Source organism: Salmo trutta, unplaced genomic scaffold (assembly GCF_901001165.1).
Source record: "Salmo trutta unplaced genomic scaffold, fSalTru1.1, whole genome shotgun sequence".
NCBI lineage: Eukaryota > Metazoa > Chordata > Actinopteri > Salmoniformes > Salmonidae > Salmo > Salmo trutta.
Window position 1 is genome coordinate 670636 of NW_021823043.1, and position 24960 is coordinate 695595.

Consider the following 24960-nt stretch of genomic DNA (forward strand, 5'->3'; position numbering starts at 1 on the left):
ACCGTGAGTCTACCCTGATTCTCACAACGGTCCAGGCGTGGTGAACCGTGAGTCTACCCTGATTCTCACAACGGTCCAGGCGTGGTGAACCGTGAGTCTACCCTGATTCTCACAACGGTCCAGTCGTGGTGAACCGTGAGTCTACCCTGATTCTCACAACGGTCCAGTCGCGGTGAACCGTGAGTCTACCCTGATTCTCACAACGGTCCAGTCGTGGTGAACCGTGAGTCTACCCTGATTCTCACAACGGTCCAGGCGCGGTGAACCGTGAGTCTACCCTGATTCTCACAACGGTCCAGGCGCGGTGAACCGTGAGTCTAACCTGATTCTCACAACGGTCCAGGCGTGGTGAACCGTGAGTCTACCCTGATTCTCACAACGGTCCAGTCGTGGTGAACCGTGAGTCTACCCTGATTCTCACAACGGTCCAGTCGTGGTGAACCGTGAGTCTACCCTGATTCTCACAACGGTCCAGTCGTGGTGAACCGTGAGTCTACCCTGATTCTCACAACGGTCCAGGCGTGGTGAACCGTGAGTCTAACCTGATTCTCACAACGGTCCAGTCGTGGTGAACCGTGAGTCTACCCTGATTCTCACAACGGTCCAGTCGTGGTGAACCGTGAGTCTACCCTGATTCTCACAACGGGCCAGGCGTGGTGAACCGTGAGTCAGGCTCCAGGTTTAACCTGCTACGTGTGGTCTGAGTTCCATAATGTTCTAATAGGCTACATGTCCTAAATTATTGCACAACGTTAGTCTAATATGATCCAGTAATGCTAGAGACCTTCAGGAACAACTACACTGATGTGACAGAGAAAATAAAGCTCAACAGAATGGAATGATGCAAAATGTAAGGTACAAATTGTAGAAAACTAACACTTCTAAATGTATGTGGGTATTACTGATGGTGGCTCCTGATAGTGCCTAATATTTAACATGATACAAATTGTCAAATAAAACGGCGAAAAGCCCAGTCATAAAACATTTGAAAGCGCATACATCAAGTTAGCAGGTTCAGCACTACAGAAGCCTGTAGCTTGGATCTCCACATTTCATCCACGCAAATTATGAGGGTATACAATTAAAATTCTGAATAACGGCTCAGCTATTTATAGCCTATTTCACTGTCCCACTTGAGACCAGTAGGTTCACTAGACCTTATTCATGGTTTCATCACGCATAAAGGTGGTGGAATTATGAGGGAATTAAATCAAGGTCAGAATACGACGTATCTGTAGACACCTCCACCACACTCTAGCCTCCACCCCAAACAAAACCGAGGTCAGAATACGACGTATCTGTAGACACCTCCACCACACTCTAGCCTCCACCCCAAACAAAACCGAGGTCAGAATACGACGTATCTGTAGACACCTCCACCACACTCTAGCCTCCACCCCAAACAAAACCGAGGTCAGAATACGACGTATCTGTAGACACCTCCACCACACTCTAGCCTCCACCCCAAACAAAACCGAGGTCAGAATACGACGTATCTGTAGACACCTCCACCACACTCTAGCCTCCACCCCAAACAAAACCGAGGTCAGAATACGACGTATCTGTAGACACCTCCACCACACTCTAGCCTCCACCCCAAACAAAACCGAGGTCAGAATACGACGTATCTGTAGACACCTCCACCACACTCTAGCCTCCACCCCAAACAAAACCGAGGTCAGAATACGACGTATCTGTAGACACCTCCACCACACTCTAGCCTCCACCCCAAACAAAACCGAGGTCAGAATACGACGTATCTGTAGACACCTCCACCACACTCTAGCCTCCACCCCAAACAAAACCGAGGTCAGAATACGACGTATCTGTAGACACCTCCACCACACTCTAGCCTCCACCCCAAACAAAACCGAGGTCAGAATACGACGTATCTGTAGACACCTCCACCACACTCTAGCCTCCACCCCAAACAAAACCGAGGTCAGAATACGACGTATCTGTAGACACCTCCACCACACTCTAGCCTCCACCCCAAACAAAACCGAGGTCAGAATACGACGTATCTGTAGACACCTCCACCACACTCTAGCCTCCACCCCAAACAAAACCGAGGTCAGAATACGACGTATCTGTAGACACCTCCACCACACTCTAGCCTCCACCCCAAACAAAACCGAGGTCAGAATACGACGTATCTGTAGACACCTCCACCACACTCTAGCCTCCACCCCAAACAAAACCGAGGTCAGAATACGACGTATCTGTAGACACCTCCACCACACTCTAGCCTCCACCCCAAACAAAACCGAGGTCAGAATACGACGTATCTGTAGACACCTCCACCACACTCTAGCCTCCACCCCAAACAAAACCGAGGTCAGAATATGCAGAGAGAGAAGTGCATCTAAAGGGAATTCCATTCCATTTACGCGCGCTTAACTCGGGTCGGAATCCCCCCCTATGAATATGAGAATGAACAGCAGAAGGAATGTGTCTGTGTTTCTCTGTTGTACCTTCTTCACTTCCTCTCTTGGTTGCAACAACAGTCCAAGAATCCTCTGATTGGCAAAAAAAAAATATTACATTCCACTGCTTAGACAGCTGGAAGTAACAAACATCAGCAACTACACAATGCAATTAACACCTTTGAGAGAAATGTAACTTTTACCTCCGGTAGTCTCTTCAGAATGCTGAACTTCAGCTCCTCGTTGGCATCACTGTTGTCTAGATCTACACAAGAGAAAAAAATAGACAGTTTTTTAATTACTTAAAATCATCTAAACCTTTCATCTTCAGTAATACGGTTTCTATTGTCCCAGGAGGACTTTCTGGGAGTGTGAAAAACACCAAGGTAAAGTCCATATCAAACATTATCAACCATCTCTGACTACTACATTATTCAAAACACTTTAAGGCAATTACACAAATTAATTTTGCCACTTTCTTATACAGAACTTATTCCCCAGAATTCTGAAATGTTCCTTATCACCGTCTAGACTAATTACGGAAAACTTCATGTTTTGTACTTTGCTTTCATCTTCAGAGATTGTTTTGTTTGTCCCCTGAGGAAGAGCTGTGATATAAACTGTACTGAAACTGGCCAGGCATGAAACAGTTTCTAGTATTGCCTTCTGATTGTTACCAGGTACAAAAAGAGTCAGTGTTCCTGTTACCACACAAACATCCCACTGTTTGGGTATTGTAACATCTTAATACAAGACTGTATTGTAATGGGATATCTTAAAAGATTGAGATGTCAATGCAAGTATTGATAAACGTGTCCAAGCATGAACGGGTATCTAGGGCTGTAAGCATTGCGCCATTCTTCTTACCAGGTACTGACTATCTGTCAGGGAGGGTTTGTACTAGTTGACCTTTGTATTACAAGAGAGTAACTCAAGACATTTAGATTCTCTGAAGCAAACTGTTTGGGTATAGCAATAACACTTCAATGTCTTTGTAAAGAAACAACTATAGATATGAAGATATGAATGCAAGTATTGTTGCAATTCAAACAGTGGATGAGGGATAAGGGCATGTTTAGTCTGAGCTTGTGTCTAACAGGGATAAAACCCTGCAGGACTGTGGGTGGGAGTGGTACTGGCACTTGGGCTTCTAGCGCTTACATTCCATTCTTTGTCTTGGTAAACACTACAATGTTCAACATCTACACAGTCCCTCACTCCAGTCCCTCTCTCCAGTCCCTCTCTCCAGTCCCTCACTCCAGTCCCTCACTCCAGTCCCTCACTCCAGTCCCTCACTCCAGTCCCTCACTCCAACTACAGTACCTGCCAATCAGTTGTGTTGTGACAAGGTAGAGGTGGTATACAGAAGATAGCCCTATTTGGTAAAAGACCAAGTCCATATTATGGCAAGAACAGCTCAAATAAGCAAAGAGAAACGACAGTCCATCATTACTTTAACACATGAAGGTCCGTCAATCCTGGAAATTTCAAGAACTTTTAATGTTTCTTCAAGTGCAGTCGCAAAAACTATCAAGCACTATGATGAACCAAGTGTCCTAACGAGAGAGCACATGTTCTATGCCAGGCGAAATTATGACTGTCTCATCAACCCTGCCAGGAAATGTAGAAACTTGATCTCCACTATAAAAAAGCATCTAGACATTATCTCCCATTTCTTACAGAGTAGCATTTGGTTTTCAACAGCAGAAATGTGTATAAAACTTGCTGTCTGTCTCTCGGACCATTTCAATTTTGTTTTCCCTACCGTCTCATATAAAGTGAATGTGTCCGAACCAGACAGACAACAAATTGAGCTGGTTGTCATAGCAACACACAACTTTTTTTCCAGTTGACTAGCTAAATCGACATTTTGTTGCCAAAACTAAAATGGATGAGTAGCACATTTAGCTATTTTGATCTGGAGGACACTCCATTGAATGACCTAGAGAAAAGCCGCAACGAAAAAAACAGTTCAGAAAACAAAGTGCGATGCGCGTTGCTTCGAGGGCTGGCTAGCAGAGAAGACAAACAGTTGTTGACTAACGAAGAGTTTAACATCCTTCTCCGACAGTTTTATGGAAATGTACGAAATGGGAAGGGGGAGCAGTACTGCATTAAGTAGCTACCTGGCACTCCGGAGTGGGCTCAACCGGTTTCTAAACGACCCACCTATCGGTCGCAGCTGGTGCCTTATGAAGGACACTGAATTTACCACCTCGAATCATGTATTTCTGGGCAACATCAAACAGCTAAGGCAAGGAAAAGATAACACAAACAGCCACCCTCCCACCACCGATAAGGACATGGCCCAGCTCCAAAACTCCCAGGCTCTGAATCCCGGTACACCAAGGGGTCTGGTCCAGAAAGTGTGGTTCGACCTCCAGAAACATCTGGGTCGAAGAGGAAAAGAGGGGAACAGACAACTAAGCCCCACATTCAGCGCAGTATCCTCCAAATCTGGATGCCTGGGTATTATTGCCATCTTTTTTCCCCCATTCACCCATAGTCATGTCGCCGAAAATATCTAAATAAATGTTCCACTCATCCATTTTAGTTTTGGCAACAAAATGTCGATTTAGCTAGTCAACTGGAAAAAAAGTTGTGTGTTGCTATGACAACCAGCTCAATTTGTTGTCTGTCTGGTTCGGACACATTCACTTTATATGAGACGGTGGAGATCGCAATTCAATATTGAAACAAAATTAATGTCTGTGCTTTTTATAGTGGAGATCAAGTTTGTACATTTCCTAGCAGGATTGATGAGACTGTGGATTGCGCAGTGAAATGGAACATGGTAAATAGGCATTTCAAAGTCGTAGATTTAGCCGGTGGTCATTTGTGAAATAGACACCGGCTGGAATGTGGTTTTAACCTATCAACATTCAGGATTAGACCCACCTGTTGTATAAACAGTGTGTGTGTGTGTGTGTGTGTGTGTGTGGTGTACTGTATCTTTGTAATGTCACCTTCACACTGAACTCCCAGACCTATAACTCAAAGGCTTTTTGACAGTTACAGTGACCATGATAAATCAATGAACAGAGCGGCATCTTACATTTTGTGACTGAGCTATTGCTGTTAGTGTCCTCTGTTAGATTAGATTGACCTCTAGGTGTACGTCCCAAATGCCACACTATTCCTTATATAGTGCACTACTTTTGACCAGAACCCACTTTTGACACGGTTACAGTATTAATCTGTATTGAAGCATGGAGGAGGCAGACACGGTTACACTGTAAGTCAGACAGTAATGAATCTAAGAGGTTCCAGCTTACTGTGGAAAAGTACAGAACTGTATTGCCAATTCTCTGACTCAGTATTCATGAGGACACACCTTCCTGTAGTAATTACTGAGAAATTACATTATGGCACAATAGCTGAATCATGCCATCTGATAAATTGTGTGTATGTGTGTATATACAGGGTATATGCACGTATTGTGTGTCTATAGCCCTGTGTGTGTGTGTGTGTCTGTGTGTCTATAGCCGTGTGTGTGTGTGTGCGTGCGTGCGTGCGTGCGTGTGAACCTGTCATGAGTCGTGAGACGAAGGTCTCAGTGAGCTGCAGGACACCATGGTCAACGTACTGCAGGAAGGTGTGTCTGGGGAGACAGCGAACCCCCAACACGGACAGGAGAGTGTGATACCCTGCAGACACACAGCAACACCACGTCAGATGCCGTTTGCTTGAATATTTATTTCATATTGTAGAGGCAGGCTCTCTATAAGCTCTGTTCAAGTGCTTTGTTATTATGAGACACTGGACAGGGAGGTTAAAATAAGTTTAACGCCTTGGTTATTTTGAGAAGGTTGAACAAGGTAAAATACATGAATAAACAGTGTTATTTAGAGAAGATTAAACAGGGTTCTTCTTACCAGGAGGGAGGGGGAGACACAGAGTGTTTGTAGCCTCCAGTATCCGACACATCACGTGAAACACTGCCCACTCCGCTGAACTCCCCTGCTGCTTTCTACAGCAGATAGGAGAGCAGATAGGATAGTAAACAGCAATGGAACAGGACTTACATACACACTGTAGACACACACTAACACACACACTAATTGACTAACACACAAACTGACACACACACTAATTGGCTAACACACAAACTGACACACACACACTAACACAGGGAGCAACTTACAAGCAGAGGGCCAGAGGGCCCAGTTTGTACTTCAGCCACACAGACTCCAGCATGCGTCTGATCAGCTCCAGCTACACACACCAAACACCCACACACCACCACACACCAAACACACACACACACCAAACACCCACACATACACCACACCAAACACCCCCACACACCAAACACCCACACCCACACCAAACACCCCCAGACACCAAACACACACACCGAACACACACATTAAACACCCACACACCAAAAACCCCCACACACACCAAACAAGCACAAACACACACACACAAACACACAGAAAAGAGGTCAGGGATGAATGCTCTGAGAATTTAAACATCTGATTTACTCAAATGTTACATGATAAGACCACTATTAAAACGTTTCACATTCACTTCCTATTTCTACAGCTTCACACACTAACACTTCCTATTTTCTCAATTGAGCAACAAATGAATAGTAGTCCATGCCAACACGTAGCAAGAGCACTATGATTTATTTATACACTGCCACTTTCACACCCATTACATCCCCACACACACACACACACACACACACACCGCTAGCCAACTAACACACACTGTGACTGACCAAGCATGACTCCTCACATCCTCTTCTCCTCGCTCTCTTACTGCAATAACAGGAAGGAACACTACCACATTTACATCCTGACACACAATCTCACACTCACACACACTTTATGGAAAAGGCTTGTGTCTTCCTGATATGGAGTGCATTATTTCCATGTAAGGTTCAGGGTGTTCTTCAGTCAGTGATATCTATGTATGATGTACCGTACAGAGCCTCTCTGACGTCATGACTGAGCTGTGAACAGTGGGAAGTAGATCTGTCATCCACAGGAGGAAATAAATGTATTGGAGGATAATGGTTATTGTCATTTCTCAACTACAATCTGTTTGTCTCAGCCCTTTCTTTGTGTAACCATAAAAACAATGAAAACAGTGTTTGGGTAATGCACTGTAGAGTAAGAACACACACCAGCTTGGCCACGTAGTTCACCACCAGCACGTCGATCTTCTTCTTCCCCAGACGAGGCAGGTGTCTGTTGAGGTGCTCTCTCAGCTTGTCCACCATCTATAGGACACACAACACTTCACATTGAAGGTGTCTGTCTGTCTGTGTGGTTCCCTTGATGTTACCCTGTTTCCCCTGTTTCCCCTGTTTCCCCTGTTCCCCTGTTTCCCTGTTCCTCTGTTTCCCTGTTCCTCTGTTTCCCTGTTCCTCTGCTCCCCTGTTCCTCTAACAGTGTCCTACATTCTTATTAACAGTTAGGAGAGTGGCGCAGGAGCCTACTGGGACTTACACACACACACTGCAGGTACACACCGCCACACACACACACACAAACACACTGCAGGTACACACACACACACACACACACTGCAGGTCCACACACACACACACACACACACATTGCAGGTACACACACACACACACACATACACTGCAGGTACACACACACACACTGCAGGTACACACACTGCAGGTACACACACACACACACATTGCAGGTACACACACACACACACACACACACACACACTCCTGGAGCAGGAGAGACCCATCTGACCTGCAGATGGAATAGCCTGCTGGGAGCAGAGCTGATGGGTCTAAGAATAGTTACCCTGCTGGTTGATGCTGAGAGGACCACAGCTAGACTACCCTAGTGTTTTATAACTGGGGATAGGTAGAATAGTTACCCTGCTGGTTGATGCTGAGAGGACCACAGCTAGACTACCCTAGTGTTTTATAACTGGGGATAGGTAGAATAGTTACCCTGCTGGTTGATGCTGAGAGGACCACAGCTAGACTACCCTAGTGTTTTATAACTGGGGATAGGTAGAATAGTTACCCTGCTGGTTGATGCTGAGAGGACCACAGCTAGACTACCCTAGTGTTTTATAACTGGGGATAGGTAGAATAGTTACCCTGCTGGTTGATGCTGAGAGGACCACAGCTAGACTACCCTAGTGTTTTATAACTGGGGATAGGTAGAATAGAACCTGCTGAAACTCTAATGTCACTTAAACCTCAGGGACAGCAATTTCAGGATGGAAATAGTTACTGCTGTAAGGCTAACATCACTAATAACTCCTGGGAATAGACTGCAATGTCAGGATCAAAAAGGGACAACTATTTTTATCATGCGTGTTGTGTGTGTGTTGTCAGCTAACTGCCTGCCCTGATGAACCTTGGTCTTGGTAAGCTGGACAAGCCTGCATTCCAACCCAGCACTAAAACAGTGCTGACACTGATCTAAGATCAGTTTAACATTTCCCCCCTAATGGTTAAGATTAGGATCTGGGGAGGGTAAGCTGGTCCTAGATCTGTCTGTGCCCGAGGGCACCTTCCACCCAGAGTATCATGGCTGCTGTATCCTCTGACTCACCAGGCCTATGAGCGCCCTCTGCTGGCTATCCTCCTCCTGGAACAACGGAACCACTTTCTGATCTGCAGAGGAAAACAATAACACAGTGTATTTAGACTTTTCATTACATCTCAGAGTTGTACATCAGGCAAAACAAACAGTCATGAGTCAGGATGAGGAAGAGGATTGCCTAATGATTTAAGAGAGATGAGTGAGTAGGGTTGCACATTTTGGGGAATATTCAGAGGTGGCAACTTTCTGTGGGAATTAATGGCAATATATGCAAATTAATATTAATACCATTTAAATGTAGATGTTTTTTGTATTGGATATATTTACCATATCATATGGAGACAGAAACATAAACCTTTTACCTTATCATGAGTAGACATAATTCAAATGATTAAATCCTTCCAATAGAAATAAAAAAAACGATTTAGTTACGAATTGGACTTTAATTAAATGAGTTGACTCTTCACATGGGATGATTTCACTGAACAACAACAGAAAGGGAATATTGAATGATCCCCAATGATCCATCGCATCTCCCAAAAACGTTTTCAACATACATCTGTAAAATGATAGTCTAGAAACTAAAGCTTTGGTTGTCTTCCTCTCAGGCTTCCATGTCTTCTCCCTGGACCTACTCAATGTCCACCTCTTCAACATCAGACTCTGAGGCCTCATCTTCACTGGCACTTTCCAACCTTGTTGAGGATGGCTCGTTGTCAGGCTCAAAAAGCCTCAAATTTGCCCGGATGGCAACCAATTTTTTGGGGGGGTGGGATTTGAAGGATGATGGAGGCAACAGGGGAAAGAGCCTGAGATCCACAAAGTCCTTTCCACCAGGTGGCTGATGAGATATGTTGGCACGACTGCCATATTGCATCTCCATCCCAAAGCCCTTGCTTGGAAGTGTACTTCACCAGACTGCCAAGAACCTTGCCCTCATCCAGGCCAAGGTGGCGAGACACGGTAGGGATGACACCATAGGCCTTGTTGATCTCTGCACCAGACAGGATGCTCTTACCAGCAGACTTGGGGTCCAACATGTACTCTGCAGCGTGAATGGGCTTCAGGCAGAAGTCTTCACGCTTTTTGATGTATTTCAAAACTGCAGTTTCCTCTGCTTGGAGCAACAGTGAAGTGGGCAGGGCAGTACGGATTTCTTCTCTTACATCTGCAAGCAGAGTCTGAACATCAGACAGGATGGCATTGTCTCCCTCAATGGCTACTGCTATAGGTTTCAGGAGTTTCAGGCTGCTTACCACTCTCTCCCAAAATACATCATCCAGGAGGATCCTCTTGATGGGGCTGTCCATATCGGCAGACTGTGATATGGCCATTTTTTGGAGAGACTCCTTCCCCTCCAGGAGACTGCCAAACATGATGACAACACCACCCCAACGGGTGTTGCTGGGCAGCTTCAATGTGGTGCTCTTATTCTTCTCACTTCGCTTGGTGAGGTAGATTGCTGATGAGCCTTCACATACCTAACCATTTCCTTGGCTCTCTTGTAGAGTGTATCCATTGTTTTCAGTGCCATGATGTCCTTGAGGAGCAGATTCAATGCATGAGCAGCACAGCCAATGGGTGTGATGTGAGGGTAGGACTCCTCCACTTTAGACCAAGCAGCCTTCATGTTCGCAGCATTGTCTGTCACCAATGCAAATACCTTCTGTGGTCCAAGGTCATTGATGACTGCCTTCAGCTCATCTGCAATGTAGAGACCGGTGTGTCTGTTGTCCCTTGTGTCTGTGCTCCTGTAGAATACTGGTTGAGGGGTGGAGATTATGTAGTTAATTATTCCTTGCCCACGAACATTCAACCACCCATCAGAGATGACTGCAATACAGTCTGCTTTCTCTATGATTTGCTTGACCTTCACTTGAACTCTGTTGAACTCTGCATCCAGCAAATGAGTAGATAAAGCATGTCTGGTTGGAGGGGTGTATGCTGGGTGAAGAACATTCAGAAATCTCTTCCAATACACATTGCCTGTGAGCATCAGAGGTGAACCAGTTGCATACACAGCTCGAGGAAGACATTCATCAGCATTTCTCTGACTACGTTCCTCCATTGAGTCAAAAAAACATCTGATTCCAGGAGGACCATGAGCTGTTGCTTTCGATAAGGTGTCTGATTCATCATTTTCACCTCGAATAGAAGTAGAGGGACTTTAGTCAGAGGTTGCTTGTTGTGAGCACTGAGGGAACTTTATGCACTTGGCCAGATGATTCTGCATATTTGTTGCATTCTTCACATATGATTTGGCACAGTATTTACGAATGTACACAGCTTTTCCTTCTACATTAGCTGCAGTGAAATGACTCCACACATCAGATAGTGCCCGTGGAGTTTTCCTGTAAAGATTAGTAAAAAATGAGTAAAAAAAAACAAATACAATTTCATGTACAGATCAATAGTTAAGCAGTTAGATTAAACAACTCCTTTGTAAGATACATGTTTTAAAATGAAACATGTATGGAAACAGGTGAATTAACACTCAGTTAGCAGGCTCAAGAAAGCTAAAACCCACATGGTAGCAAAAACTAACTAGCAGAAATTGTTAACAAGTTAGAAATGATTTAAACACACTTTGCTGTAGGCTACTATTTACTAGTTAACAAAAAATCATGTATGTCATATTATAGACATGTCTGGTAATGGCAGAAAGCTTAAATTCTTGTTAATCTAACTGCACTGTCCAATTTACAGTAGCTATTACAGTGAAAGAATACCATGCTATTGTTTGAGGAGAGTGCACAGTTTTGAACATGAAAAGTTATTAATAAACAAATTAGGCACATTTGGGCAGTCTTGATACAACATTTTGAGCAGAAATGCAATGGTTCATTGGATCAGTCTAAAACTTTGCACATACACTGCTGCCATCTGGGCTGGGCTGGAATAATACATTATGGCATTTCTCTTGTATTTCAAAGATGGTACAAAAAAATAAAAAATAACGGTTGTTTTTTTCTTTGTATTATCTTTTACCAGATCAATTGTATTATATTCTCCTACATTCCTTTCACATTTCCACAAACTTCAAAGTGTTTCCTTTCAAATGGTACCAAGAATATGCATATCCTTGCTTCAGGGCCTGAGTTACAGGCAGTTAGATTTGGGTATGTCATTTTGGGCGAAAATCCACATTTCCATGGTCATTTCATTAGAGAGGGACATTTCCATGGTCTTTTCATTACAGAGGGACATCTCCATGGTCTTTTCATTACAGAGGGACATCTCCATGGTCTTTTCATTACAGAGGGACATCTCCATGGTCTTTTCATTACAGAGGGACATTTCCATGGATAAACTGAAACAATACAGTCAGAGAAGATGACAAGGACAATGAAGGGGGGACAATTGTTAAAGAGAGGAAAAAGTCAACTGTGCTTGCAGAGGGTAGTTTCTGTGAGTCAGGATATTGGTGTGGAGAATGATGAATGGTGGTCAGTATGGTAGAGAGTATGTACGGGTGAGAGACAGACAGAGAGACAGAGAGAGAGTGAGAGTGAGAAAGCAGTGTGTGTGACAGAGAGTGAGGGTGTGTATTGTCTGTGCATGGCCCATGTCAGGTAGTTGAGGTAGAGCAATGGCCAATCCCATGGTTGAGCTACCACATTTGCACTGGGGTCAGGAAGCAGGAAGGACAGGAGAAGGACAGGAAGGACAGGAGAAAAAAGAGAGGGAGAAAGAAGGAAAGCAAGCGAGAGAGACGCCCTTCTCCTCCCATTCTTATATAACCATGTGCATTCTTCCCCTCTTGTCTCTCTCTCTCCCTGAATGATAAATCATCATCAACTGTGGGGTCTGAGAGCGATGTTCTCCAGTGGACTCAAGTATGTGACCCTGAAACTCAAGTTGGGGGATTTCTTAAACTGAAGCAGAAAACATTTCCCATCTGTAGTCAAGGGTAAATGAGCTCACGTTAAATTACCTGCCAGCATCTTAATATAACAGTGTTATTCTAGGAATAATAATCATAATAACAGCTTCATAGCCAAAGGACCAATACCAAGGTCTACAGAGACAAGGTTTCTTACATTCCTAGAGAGACAAGGTTTCTTGCATTCCTAGAGAGACAAGGTTTCTTACATTCCTAGAGACAAGGTTTCTTGCATTCCTAGAGAGACAAGGTTTCTTACATTCCTAGAGACAAGGTTTCTCACATTCCTAGAGAGACAAGGTTTCTTACATTCCTAGAGACAAGGTTTCTTACATTCCTAGAGACAAGGTTTCTTACATTCCTAGAGACAAGGTTTCTCACATTCCTAGAGACAAGGTTTCTTACATTCCTAGAGAGACAAGGTTTCTCACATTCCTAGAGAGACAAGGTTTCTTACATTCCTAGAGACAAGGTTTCTCACATTCCTAGAGACAAGGTTTCTCACATTCCTAGAGAGACAAGGTTTCTTACATTCCTAGAGACAAGGGTTCTCACATTCCTAGAGACAAGGTTTCTTACATTCCTAGAGACAAGGTTTCTCACATTCCTAGAGACAAGGTTTCTTACATTCCTAGAGACAAGGTTTCTCACATTCCTAGAGACAAGGTTTCTCACATTCCTAGAGACAAGGTTTCTCACATTCCTAGAGACAAGGTTTCTTACATTCCTAGAGACAAGGTTTCTCACATTCCTAGAGATAAGGTTTCTCATATTCCTAGAGAGACAAGGTTTCTCACATTCCTAGAGACAAGGTTTCTCACATTCCTAGAGACAAGGTTTCTTACATTCCTAGAGACAAGGTTTCTCATATTCCTAGAGACAAGGTTTCTCACATTCCTAGAGACAAGGTTTCTCACATTCCTAGAGACAAGGTTTCTCACATTCCTAGAGACAAGGTTTCTCACATTCCTAGAGACAAGGTTTCTTACATTCCTTCTATTAATTGATAGTGGCTTTTAGAATGTTGTGAATCTTACCAAGATTCCAGCTGTCCACCATCGACAGAACTCTGAAAATAACAGAGGAAATATCAGATGATATGACTTACTTATAAGTGGAAACTGTGTCTGTATGTATACAGTATCTCTACGTGTCTGTGTGTTTGTGTTGTTACGGTGTTTGAGTGTCATTATCTATCAGTATTATTGATCCCTGTGTGTTATTATCTATCAGTATTATTGATCCCTGTGTGTTATTATCTATCAGTATTATTGATCCCTGTGTGTTATTATCTATCAGTATTATTGATCCCTGTGTGTTATTATCTATCAGTATTATTGATCCCTGTGTGTTATTATCTATCAGTGTTATTGATCCCTGTGTGTTATTATCTATCAGTGTTATTGATCCCTGTGTGTTATCATCTATCAGTGTTATTGATCCCTGTGTGTTATTATCTATCAGTGTTATTGATCCCTGTGTGTTATTATCTATCAGTGTTATTGATCCCTGTGTGTTTATATCTATCAGTGTTATTGATCCCTGTGTGTTATTATCTATCAGTATTATTGATCCCTGTGTTAATATCTATCAGTGTTATTGATCCCTGTGTGTTAATATCTATCAGCGTTATTGATCCCTGTGTGTTATTATGGATCAGTATTATTGATCCCTGTGTGTTAATATCTATCAGTATTATTGATCCCTGTGTGTTAATATCGATCAGTATTATTGATCCCTGTGTGTTAATATCGATCAGTATTATTGATCCCTGTGTGTTTATATCTATCAGTATTATTGATCCCTGTGTGTTTATATCTATCAGTAGTATTGATCCCTGTGTGTTAATATCTATCAGTATTATTGATCCCTGTGTGTTAATATCTATCAGTGTTATTGATCCCTGTGTGTTATTATCTATCAGTATTATTGATCCCTGTGTGTTAATATCTATCAGTATTATTGATCCCTGTGTGTTAATATCTATCAGTGTTATTGATCCCTGTGTTAATATCTATCAGTATTATTGATCCCTGTGTGTTAATATCTATCAGTATTATTGATCCCTGTGTGTTTATATCTATCAGCGTTATTGATCCCTGTGTGTTAATATCTATCAGTATTATTGATCCCTGTGTGTTTATATCTATCAGCGTTATTGATCCCTGTGTGTTAATATCTATCAGTATTATTGATCCCTGTGTGTTATTATCTATCAGTATTATTGATCCCTGTGTGTTTATATCTATCAGCGTTATTGATCCCTGTGTGTTAATATCTATCAATGTCATTGATCCCTGTGTGTTATTATCTATCAGTATTATTGATCCCTGTGTGTTATTATCTATCAGTATTATTGATCCCTGTGTTAATATCTATCAGTATTATTGATCCCTGTGTGTTATTATCTATCAATGTCATTGATCCCTGTGAGTTTGTCTCTCTGTGCTTTCAAGAGTCAAGTTCCCCCTGTACCCCACCAACACGCTTCCTCCAACACACACAACATTCTGCAACACACAAGAGACCCTTCGCTCTTCCGTTCTCCACCTACTGTTTAGTGTTCTCCTCAATGTGACGCAGATAGTTAGAAGCCTTCTTGTTCTCCGACTTCTGGAACAGACAGAGGGAGGAACATGTTCTATAACTTCTGGAACAGACAGAGGGAGGAACATGTTCTCTAACTTCTGGAACAGACAGAGGGAGGAACATGTTCTCTGACTTCTGGAACAGACAGAGGGAGGAACATGTTCTCTAACTTCTGGAACAGACAGAGGGAGGAACATGTTCTCTAACTTCTGGAACAGACAGAGGGAGGAACATGTTCTCTAACTTCTGGAACAGACAGAGGGAGGAACATGTTCTATAACTTCTGGAACAGACAGAGGGAGGAACATGTTCTCTAACTTCTGGAACAGACAGAGGGAGGAACGTGTTCTCTGACTTCTGGAACAGACAGAGGGAGGAACATGTTCTCTAACTTCTGGAACAGACAGAGGGAGGAACATGGTTCCCAACCTGTTACTGTACCACCAGCTAAATGTTGCTCTGCCCAGAAAACCCCTGAAGAACCCCCTCATGTGGACTTTACCAGTAGACCTATGGTGTCATGAGTCTTCTCAAGTACCCCCTGTGGATAGTCCAAGTGCCCCCAGGGTCCTAGTACCCCTGGTTGGGAAACACTGATTTAGCAGACGCTCTTATCCAGAGCAACTTACAAGAGCAATTAGGGTTCAGTGCCTTGCTGAAGGGCACATCAACAGATTCGGCTCAGGGATTTGAGCCAGAGACCTTTCGGTTACTGACCCAACGCTCTTAAACGCTAGGGTACCTGCCGCCCAAAGTTGAAGTGGTACTATTAGAGAATATGTCAGGAATTGGAAATGATGAATGTTTTCATACTGTCCTACTGCTAGCTGCAGTGTAAAGCTTGGGATCAGAGAGAGAGAGACCATGGTTCCATACTGTCCTACTGCTAACTGTAGCATAAAGCTTGGGATCAGAGAGAGAGACCATGTTTCCATACTGTCCTACTACTAGCTGCAGTGTAAAGCTTGGGATCAGAGAGAGAGAGACCATGGTTCCATACTGTCCTACTGCTAGCTTCAGTGTAAATCTTGGGATCAGAGAGAGACCATAGTTCCAAACAGTCCTACTGCTAGCTGCAGTATAAAGCTTGGGATCAGAGAGAGACCATGTTTCCATACTGTCCTACTGCTAGCTGCAGTATAAAGCTTGGGATCAGAGAGAGACCATGTTTCCATACTGTCCTACTGCTAGCTGCAGTATAAAGCTTGGGATCAGAGAGAGACCATGTTTCCATACTGTCCTACTGCTAGCTGCAGTATAAAGCTTGGGATCAGAGAGAGACCATGGTTCCATACTGTCCTACTGCTAGCTGCAGTATAAAGCTTGGGATCAGAGAGAGAGACTATGGTTCCATACTGTCCTACTGCTAGCTACAGTATAAAGCTTGGGATCCGAGAGAGACCATGGTTCCATACTGTCCTACTGCTAGCTGCAGTGTAAAGCTTGGGATCAGAGAGAGACCATGTTTCCATACTGTCCTACTGCTAGCTGCAGTATAAAGCTTGGGATCAGAGAGAGACCATGGTTCCATACTGTCCTACTGCTAGCTGCAGTATAAAGCTTGGGATCAGAGAGAGAGACTATGGTTCCATACTGTCCTACTGCTAGCTACAGTATAAAGCTTGGGATCCGAGAGAGACCATGGTTCCATACTGTCCTACTGCTAGCTGCAGTGTAAAGCTTGGGATCAGAGAGAGAGACCATGGTTCCTTACTGTCCTACTGCTAGCTGCAGTATAAAGCTTGGGATCAGAGAGAGAGAGAGACCATGGTTCCATACTGTCCTACTGCTAGCTGCAGTGTAAAGCTTGGGATCAGAGAGAGAGAGAGACCATGGTTCCATACTGTCCTACTGCTAGCTGCAGTGTAAAGCTTGGGATCAGAGAGAGAAACCATGGTTCCATACTGTCCTACTGCTAGCTGCAGTGTAAAGCTTGGGATCAGAGAGAGAGACCATGGTTCCATACTGTCCTACTGCTAGCTGCAGTATAAAGCTTGGGATCAGAGAGAGAGAGACCATGGTTCCATACTGTCCTACTGCTAACTGTAGCATAAAGCTTGGGATCAGAGAGAGAGACCATGTTTCCATACTGTCCTACTACTAGCTGCAGTGTAAAGCTTGGGATCAGAGAGAGAGAGACCATGGTTCCATACTGTCCTACTGCTAGCTTCAGTGTAAATCTTGGGATCAGAGAGAGACCATAGTTCCAAACAGTCCTACTGCTAGCTGCAGTATAAAGCTTGGGATCAGAGAGAGACCATGTTTCCATACTGTCCTACTGCTAGCTGCAGTATAAAGCTTGGGATCAGAGAGAGACCATGTTTCCATACTGTCCTACTGCTAGCTGCAGTATAAAGCTTGGGATCAGAGAGAGACCATGGTTCCATACTGTCCTACTGCTAGCTGCAGTATAAAGCTTGGGATCAGAGAGAGAGACTATGGTTCCATACTGTCCTACTGCTAGCTACAGTATAAAGCTTGGGATCAGAGAGAGACCATGGTTCCATACTGTCCTACTGCTAGCTGCAGTGTAAAGCTTGGGATCAGAGAGAGACCATGGTTCCATACTGTCCTACTGCTAGCTGCAGTATAAAGCTTGGGATCAGAGAGAGAGAGAGACCATGGTTCCATACTGTCCTACTGCTAGCTGCAGTGTAAAGCTTGGGATCAGAGAGAGAGAGACCATGGTTCCATACTGTCCTACTGCTAGCTGCAGTATAAAGCTTGGGATCAGAGAGAGAGACCATGGTTCCATACTGTCCTACTGCTACCTGCAGTGTAAAGCTTGGGATCAGAGAGAGAGACCATGTTTCCATACTGTCCTACTGCTAGCTGCAGTATAAAGCTTGGGATCCGAGAGAGACCATGGTTCCATACTGTCCTACTGCTAGCTGCAGTATAAAGCTTGGGATCAGAGAGAGAGACCATGGTTCCATACTGTCCTACTGCTAGCTGCAGTATAAAGCTTGGGATCAGAGAGAGACCATGGTTCCATACTGTCCTACTGCTAGCTGCAGTGTAAAGCTTGGGATCAGAGAGAGAAACCATGGTTCCATACTGTCCTACTGCTAGCTGCAGTGTAAAGCTTGGGATCAGAGAGAGAGACCATGGTTCCATACTGTCCTACTGCTAGCTGCAGTATAAAGCTTGGGATCAGAGAGAGACCATGGTTCCATACTGTCCTATTGCTAGCTGCAGTGTAAAGCTTGGGATCAGAGAGAGAAACCATGGTTCCATACTGTCCTACTGCTAGCTACAGTATAAAGCTTGGGATCAGAGCGAGAGAGACCATGGTTCCATACTGTCCTACTGCTAGCTACAGTATAAAGCTTGGGATCAGAGAGAGAGACCATGGTTCCATACTGTCCTACTGCTAGCTGCAGTGTAAAGCTTGGGATCAGAGAGAGAGACCATGGTTCCTGTGATGCACTGAGCTCCCAGAGATCCTCTATATTCCAGTCTCTCTGTGTGAACTCACCAGGGTAGCTAGCATCATGGTCCAGTCTGGTAGACTGTGAGAGGTTCTGGATCTGCAGTTTGATCCTCTAATATGTGTGAACTCACCAATGCTGCTACATATTTCTAGGTGTGAACAGAACTCACCAGGGTAGTGAGCAGCTTGGTCCAGTCTGACAGGCTCTGAGATGCTCTGTATCGTAGGTTTGGAACTGCCTCAAAGTACTTAATCTTTTCTGTGCTCCACTGCAGCTCTTCCCAATAGCCCTGGAGACGTCTGGCCTGCAGCGAAACATGACCAAACATCTAGTAAACACCAGATGTTCACTACTTTTACTGTTTGTAAAAATAACTCCATTTGTTATGGTCATCTTGAGACCTCCTTGGAAACAAAATTATTTATGGTATGGGGTTCATACTGCATAACATTAAATAAAATGCACTTGATTGTAACAAATGGTTAATGTTTTGCCTTTAATTAAAGAAGGTCTCCATCTACAGAATAATCACTGGGTATTTCATTGGAAATAGCCCAGTTTATATAATATTATTAAGTCCCTTCTTTCAACACAACTCTTCTTCATTGAATTCATTAGACATGCATTCTTTATCTGTTACTGAGCACTGGATCTGCTTCCCACTCCTGTCTGCCACCTAGTGTCCAACCTTATAAATCACTAATTATTACACATGTGACTGATCAGGTCGTTGAATAGCTACAGTGTGTGAAAGAGATCTTACCTTTCCTTTGAACACTGGTTCAGCATGGAGCTCTGTGGTGCAGGTGACACCAGGGACCTGGTCTAGACCCTCTGGTACCTTCTTCTTCTCAAACACAGAGGAGTAGGGCAGGACTTCATCCAGACTGAGGCATTTCTTATAGATGATCCTGTACAGTGACGCTGTCGTTGAAGGGAGACGATGATTCTTCCATAAAACACCACAAAAATAGATGTGATAATGATGATAACTCTTGTTCCACTTACCCAGAATAAATTCCTGAATTTGATCGAAGGTGTCGAACGGCATGACACTGTCACAGATCCAATCTATGATCTGCAGAGAAAACACATGAAGTAACAGCAGTGCTATGCTATGTAACATCATCTTGGTGAAGTATTGTTACTATAGTAATTCCAGTGTTACCACACATGTATTAAGCCATGTTATCTAAGGGGTTTCCACAGAACTGATAAACCAACAGCAGACTCGTCCTCATGGACCTCTAAGACGGGTTACCTCTCTAACTGTGTTAGTGAGTTGTCATGGCCACAGAGACACCGTTTAGAACAAATACTGCAGATGGAAATTTCAAGTGCAGCACTTTCTCTATTATAAACAACCTGACTCATGGTCAGAACCCAGTCCTGAACTTCTCCCTCCAAAACATCTCTCTCTATCTCACACACTCTTCAAAGTGGGAGACACTCTAGACCCAAACTGCTACAGACCTATATCTATCCTACCCTGTCTTTCTAAGGTCTTCGAAAGCCAAGTTAACAAACAGATCACCGACCATACTGAATCCCACCGTACCTTCTCCACTAAGCAATCTGGTTTCAGAGCTGGTCATGGGTGCACCTCAGCCACGCTCAAGGTCCTTGATATCATAACCGCCATCGATAAAAGACATTATTGTGCAGCCGTATTCATCGACCTGGCCAAGGCTTTCGACTCCGTCAATCACCACATTCTTATCAGCAGACTCAACAGCCTTGGTTTCTCAAATTGATTGCCTCGCCTGGTTCACCAACTACTTCTCTGATAAGAGTTCAGTGTGCCAAATCGGATGGCCTGTTGTCCGGGCCTCTGGCAGTCTCTATGGGGGTGCCACAGGGTTCAATTCTCGGGCCGACTCTCTTCTCTGTATACATCAATGATGTCGCTCTTGCTGCTGGTGATTCTCTGATCCACCTCTACGCAGACGACACCATTCTGTATACTTCTGGCCCCTCTTTGGACACTGTGTTAACTAACCTCCAGACGAGCTTCAATGCCATACAACTCTCCTTCCGTGGCCTCCAACTGCTCTTAAATGCAAGTAAAACTAAATGCATGCTCTTCAACCGATCGCTGCCTGCACCTGCCCGCCCATCCAGCATCACTACTCTGGACGGTTCTGACTTGGAATATGTGGACAGCTACAAATACCTAGGTTGCTTTATCTTGGCCAGGTCGCAGTTGTAAATGAGAACTTGTTCTCAACTAGCCTACCTGGTTAAATAAAGGTGAAATATATATATATATTTTTTTAAAACACTGTGTCTCTCTTGCTCTCTCTGAGCAAAGTGTTCTCAGGGGTTTTGCTTGCATCTCCTACCTTCAGTTGTAGTGCAGCGTTGGGTCCCATGTAGAGCAGCAGACAGTGCAGGGCAGCCAGGCGTTGAGCGTCAGGTCTACTGTGGCTACAGCACAGAGCATACAGCACAGAGCATACAGCACAGAGCATACAGCACAGAGCATACAGCACAGAGCATACAGCAAAGACATCATGAATACTACATAAACAGAGTGTGAAGTGTAGCATCACTATAATACCCAATACGCCAGTACTTTCTACATGCAGTAAGCATGAAATACACACTCCAACACTCAAGACCATTTTCCATTCAACAATGGATTGAGCTATATTGTATTCTGTTATTCTATGTTATTCCATTCCATTCTACTCCATTGTACCTGCAGTGCAGTAGGTCCATTAGGAAGGATGGGTTGAGGTCTACAGTGTACATCCTGCCTGTGTTCAGGTCCAGCAGAGAGGACTCAGGTAGAGACAACACCACACTGTCTGATCCCAACACACCCAGCTCTGCATCAACACCTGTAACACAGTTACACATAGGCCATCATCAACACCTGTAACACAGTTACACTGAGGCCATCATCAACACCTGTAACACAGTTACACTGAGGCCATCATCAACACCTGTAACACAGTTACACTGAGGCCATCATCAACACCTGTAACACAGTTACACTGAGGCCATCATCAACACCTGTAACACAGTTATACATAGGCCATCATCAACACCTGTAACACAGTTACACTGAGGCCATCATCAACACCTGTAACACAGTTATACTGAGGCCATCATCAACACCTGTAACACAGTTACACTGAGGCCATCATCAACACCTGTAACACAGTTACACTGAGGCCATCATCAACACCTGTAACACAGTTACACTGAGGCCATCATCAACACCTGTAACACAGTTACACTGAGGCCATCATCAACACCTGTAACACAGTTACACTGAGGCCATCATCAACACCTGTAACACAGTTGCACTGAGGCCATCATCAACACCTGTAACACAGTTACACTGAGGCCATCATCAACACCTGTAACACAGTTGCACTGAGGCCATCATCAACACCTGTAACACAGTTACACTGAGGCCATCATCAACACCTGTAACACAGTTACACTGAGGCCATCATCAACACCTGCAACACAGTTACACTGAGGCCATCATCAACACCTGCAACACAGTTATACATAGGCCAGATTAACAAACACACACTTGGGCTGCATCTCTAATGACTCCCTATCCTCATATAGTCCACTTGTGTTGGTAACCAGGGTCGTGTTCATAGACACGTAATGGAGTGAAACACAGAGGTCTCTCAACCGGAAAAAAAAACGACATTTCCTTTTCCATTGCAAAACAATTGGCTACGGTGTGTCCTGATGAACATGCCCCAGGTCTAGCCTTACCTGAGAGGAAGAGACTGTGGCAGAGCAGCTCCTGTTGTCTGGTGTTGATGCAGTGCAGGAAGTGACCAGCCAGGTAGACGACCACGTAGTAACCTGGACAGAGAACAGCAGGCTAGTCTACGTTTATTCATCAGCCATCTTGGACTGACCTCAAATGTTTTGGGTTGGTTTATTTCTTTGTTCTCTTATGTAAATGTCTACTGTACAATAATAATAAACATCTTATCAAAAATAACTCCTAAAACCACTTCCTCGGGGCCAAGTAGAAGTAGCACTATCAGGGGCTGTGATAGGATGGATCGGCTGTGTGGGAGTGTTCCAGCAGGTTCTGAAGGGGTAGTGATAGGATGGATGGGCTGTGTGAGAGTGTTCCAGCAGGTTCTGAAGGGGCTGTGATAGGATGGATGGGCTGTGTGGGAGTGTTCCAGCAGGTTCTGAAGGGGTAGTGATAGGATGGATGGGCTGTGTGAGAGTGTTCCAGCAGGTTCTGAAGGGGTAGTGATAGGATGGATGGGCTGTGTGGGAGTGTTCCAGCAGGTTCTGAAGGGGTAGTGATAGGATGGATGGGCTGTGTGAGAGTGTTCCAGCAGGTTCTGAAGGGGTAGTGATAGGATGGATCGGCTGTATGGGAGTGTTCCAGTGGGTTCTGAAGGGGTAGTGATAGGATGGATGGGCTGTGTGGGAGTGTTCCAGTGGGTTCTGAAGGGGTAGTGATAGGATGGATGGGCTGTGTGGGAGTGTTCCAGCAGGTTCTGAAGGGGTAGTGATAGGATGGATGGGCTGTGTGGGAGTGTTCCAGCAGGTTCTGAAGGGGTAGTGATAGGATGGATGGGCTGTGTGGGAGTGTTCCAGCAGGTTCTGAAGGGGTAGTGATAGGATGGATGGGCTGTGTGGGAGTGTTCCAGCAGGTTCTGAAGGGGCTGTGATAGGATGGATGGGCTGTGTGGGAGTGTTCCAGCAGGTTCTGAAAGGGCTGTGATAGGATGGACAGGATGTCTGTGAGACAGATGTGTTGACTGACCTATAGGGATGAAGAGAGGGAGGAGATCTGTACTACATGGACTAGGGGTGCCATCCAGAGCCACTGAGAACGTTTTACTGCAGCCTGTAGAGGACAGAGAGGCTCTGGTAGATTACAATGTACAACTCGAAACTTAGAAGAACTTTGGATTTTCACTAACAGAACTTAATTAGTCATTTGTGAATAATGTATGGAACTAATGCAACATGGTAAGACGTATAATACTGAACCTCTGTGCACCAGGACTATGGTGTATGTGATCTCCTGGTTGGCACAAGCAGACTGGCTGTAACACACACACATACTCCCTGCAATCAACAGTAAGGATCAGGTATTAAAACAACCAATTACACTCTAACAACATAATTAATACAAAGAAGAAGCAGAAGAAGCAGAAGCAGATGAAGCAGCAGAAGAAGAAGCAGAAGGAGAAGCAGAAGAAGCAGAAGAAGCAGAAGCAGAAGAAGAACCAGAAGGAGAAGCAGAAGAAGCAGAAGAAGCAGAAGAAGGAGAAGCAGATGAAGCAGCAGAAGAAGAAGCAGAAGAAGAACCAGAACCAGAAGGAGAAGCAGAAGAAGCAGAAGAAGCAGAAGAAGCAGAAGCAGAAGAAGCAGAAGAAGCAGAAGAAGGAGAAGCAGAAGAAGCAGAAGAAGCAGAACCAGAAGAAGAACCAGAACCAGAAGGAGAAGCAGAAGCAGCAGAAGAAGCAGAAGGATAGCATTTTAACAATGTGGTATTGATTGGGGTCTTATTAAAAGCAACAGTGTTTTAATGGTTGAATCTTGAATGTCATTTGGAATAAGTAGCACAGTGAAGTGATTATGTTCCTGGCCCTGGGCCGTCGTCAACCATCTTTAGATTTGATAGGCCTTTCAAAGAAACACAAATTATTTTTACGATTGAGAAGCCTGCAGCATTTCCAATTGTGCAGCTTGACTAATGCAATCTTTAGAATTGAGAAGTTCTATAAATCTGGGCTCTGTGAAGTGAGTGTGATTGTACTGAACTGTCCATTGATCAAGGAGTGACACAGTTCATCTAGATCACAGTAGCTACAGCACTTACCCTCTGTTTCCATTCACGTCCCATGTCAAACAAAAAGTAATGACAAACTCAATGAAAGAGGAATGTTCTCCGAGCATAGAACATTATCAATACAGTACAGTATGGAGGTGAATTAGTTTATGTTTAACCGAAACCTGCCTGTTTTATTGGTGATCACCAGCATCCTCATCTCCTCCCGTTCATGCTGTGTCTCTTGGTGATGGTCAAAGCCCAGGTTAACAAACCTAGGGGTCAAACACATAAGGAGTTATCCATACAG

General features: G+C 44.1%; 2 protein-coding genes across 7 annotated transcripts in view; one reads left to right on the forward strand and one right to left on the reverse strand.

Annotated features, from left to right (window-relative positions):
* LOC115188406 (transmembrane protein 60) overlaps positions 1-24960 on the forward strand; it is a 426277-nt gene that overhangs the window by 264079 nt on the left and 137238 nt on the right. The gene's annotated exons all lie outside the window — the stretch shown is intronic.
* Positions 1-24960, reverse strand: part of LOC115188400 (gamma-secretase-activating protein) — a 35066-nt gene that overhangs the window by 4610 nt on the left and 5496 nt on the right. Inside the window, exons 12-29 of one of the 6 annotated variants that reach the window (XM_029747212.1) lie at positions 24840-24925; positions 24702-24704; positions 23867-23944; positions 23637-23720; positions 22616-22708; positions 21573-21714; positions 21214-21301; positions 19880-19949; positions 19635-19795; positions 19041-19175; positions 15403-15461; positions 13886-13917; positions 8975-9036; positions 7564-7659; positions 6571-6641; positions 6302-6396; positions 5954-6073; positions 2630-2691 (exon numbers count right to left, since the gene is read on the reverse strand). In XM_029747212.1, the coding sequence (XP_029603072.1) occupies positions 2630-2691; positions 5954-6073; positions 6302-6396; positions 6571-6641; positions 7564-7659; positions 8975-9036; positions 13886-13917; positions 15403-15461; positions 19041-19175; positions 19635-19795; positions 19880-19949; positions 21214-21301; positions 21573-21714; positions 22616-22708; positions 23637-23720; positions 23867-23944; positions 24702-24704; positions 24840-24925 (1537 nt within the window). Of the gene's footprint in view, positions 1-2629; positions 2692-5953; positions 6074-6301; positions 6397-6570; positions 6642-7563; positions 7660-8974; positions 9037-13885; positions 13918-15402; positions 15462-19040; positions 19176-19634; positions 19796-19879; positions 19950-21213; positions 21302-21572; positions 21715-22615; positions 22709-23636; positions 23721-23866; positions 23945-24701; positions 24705-24839; positions 24926-24960 lie in introns of those variants that run through there. The other 5 variants (XM_029747213.1, XM_029747216.1, XR_003876405.1 and 2 more) reach the window with 5 other exon arrangements.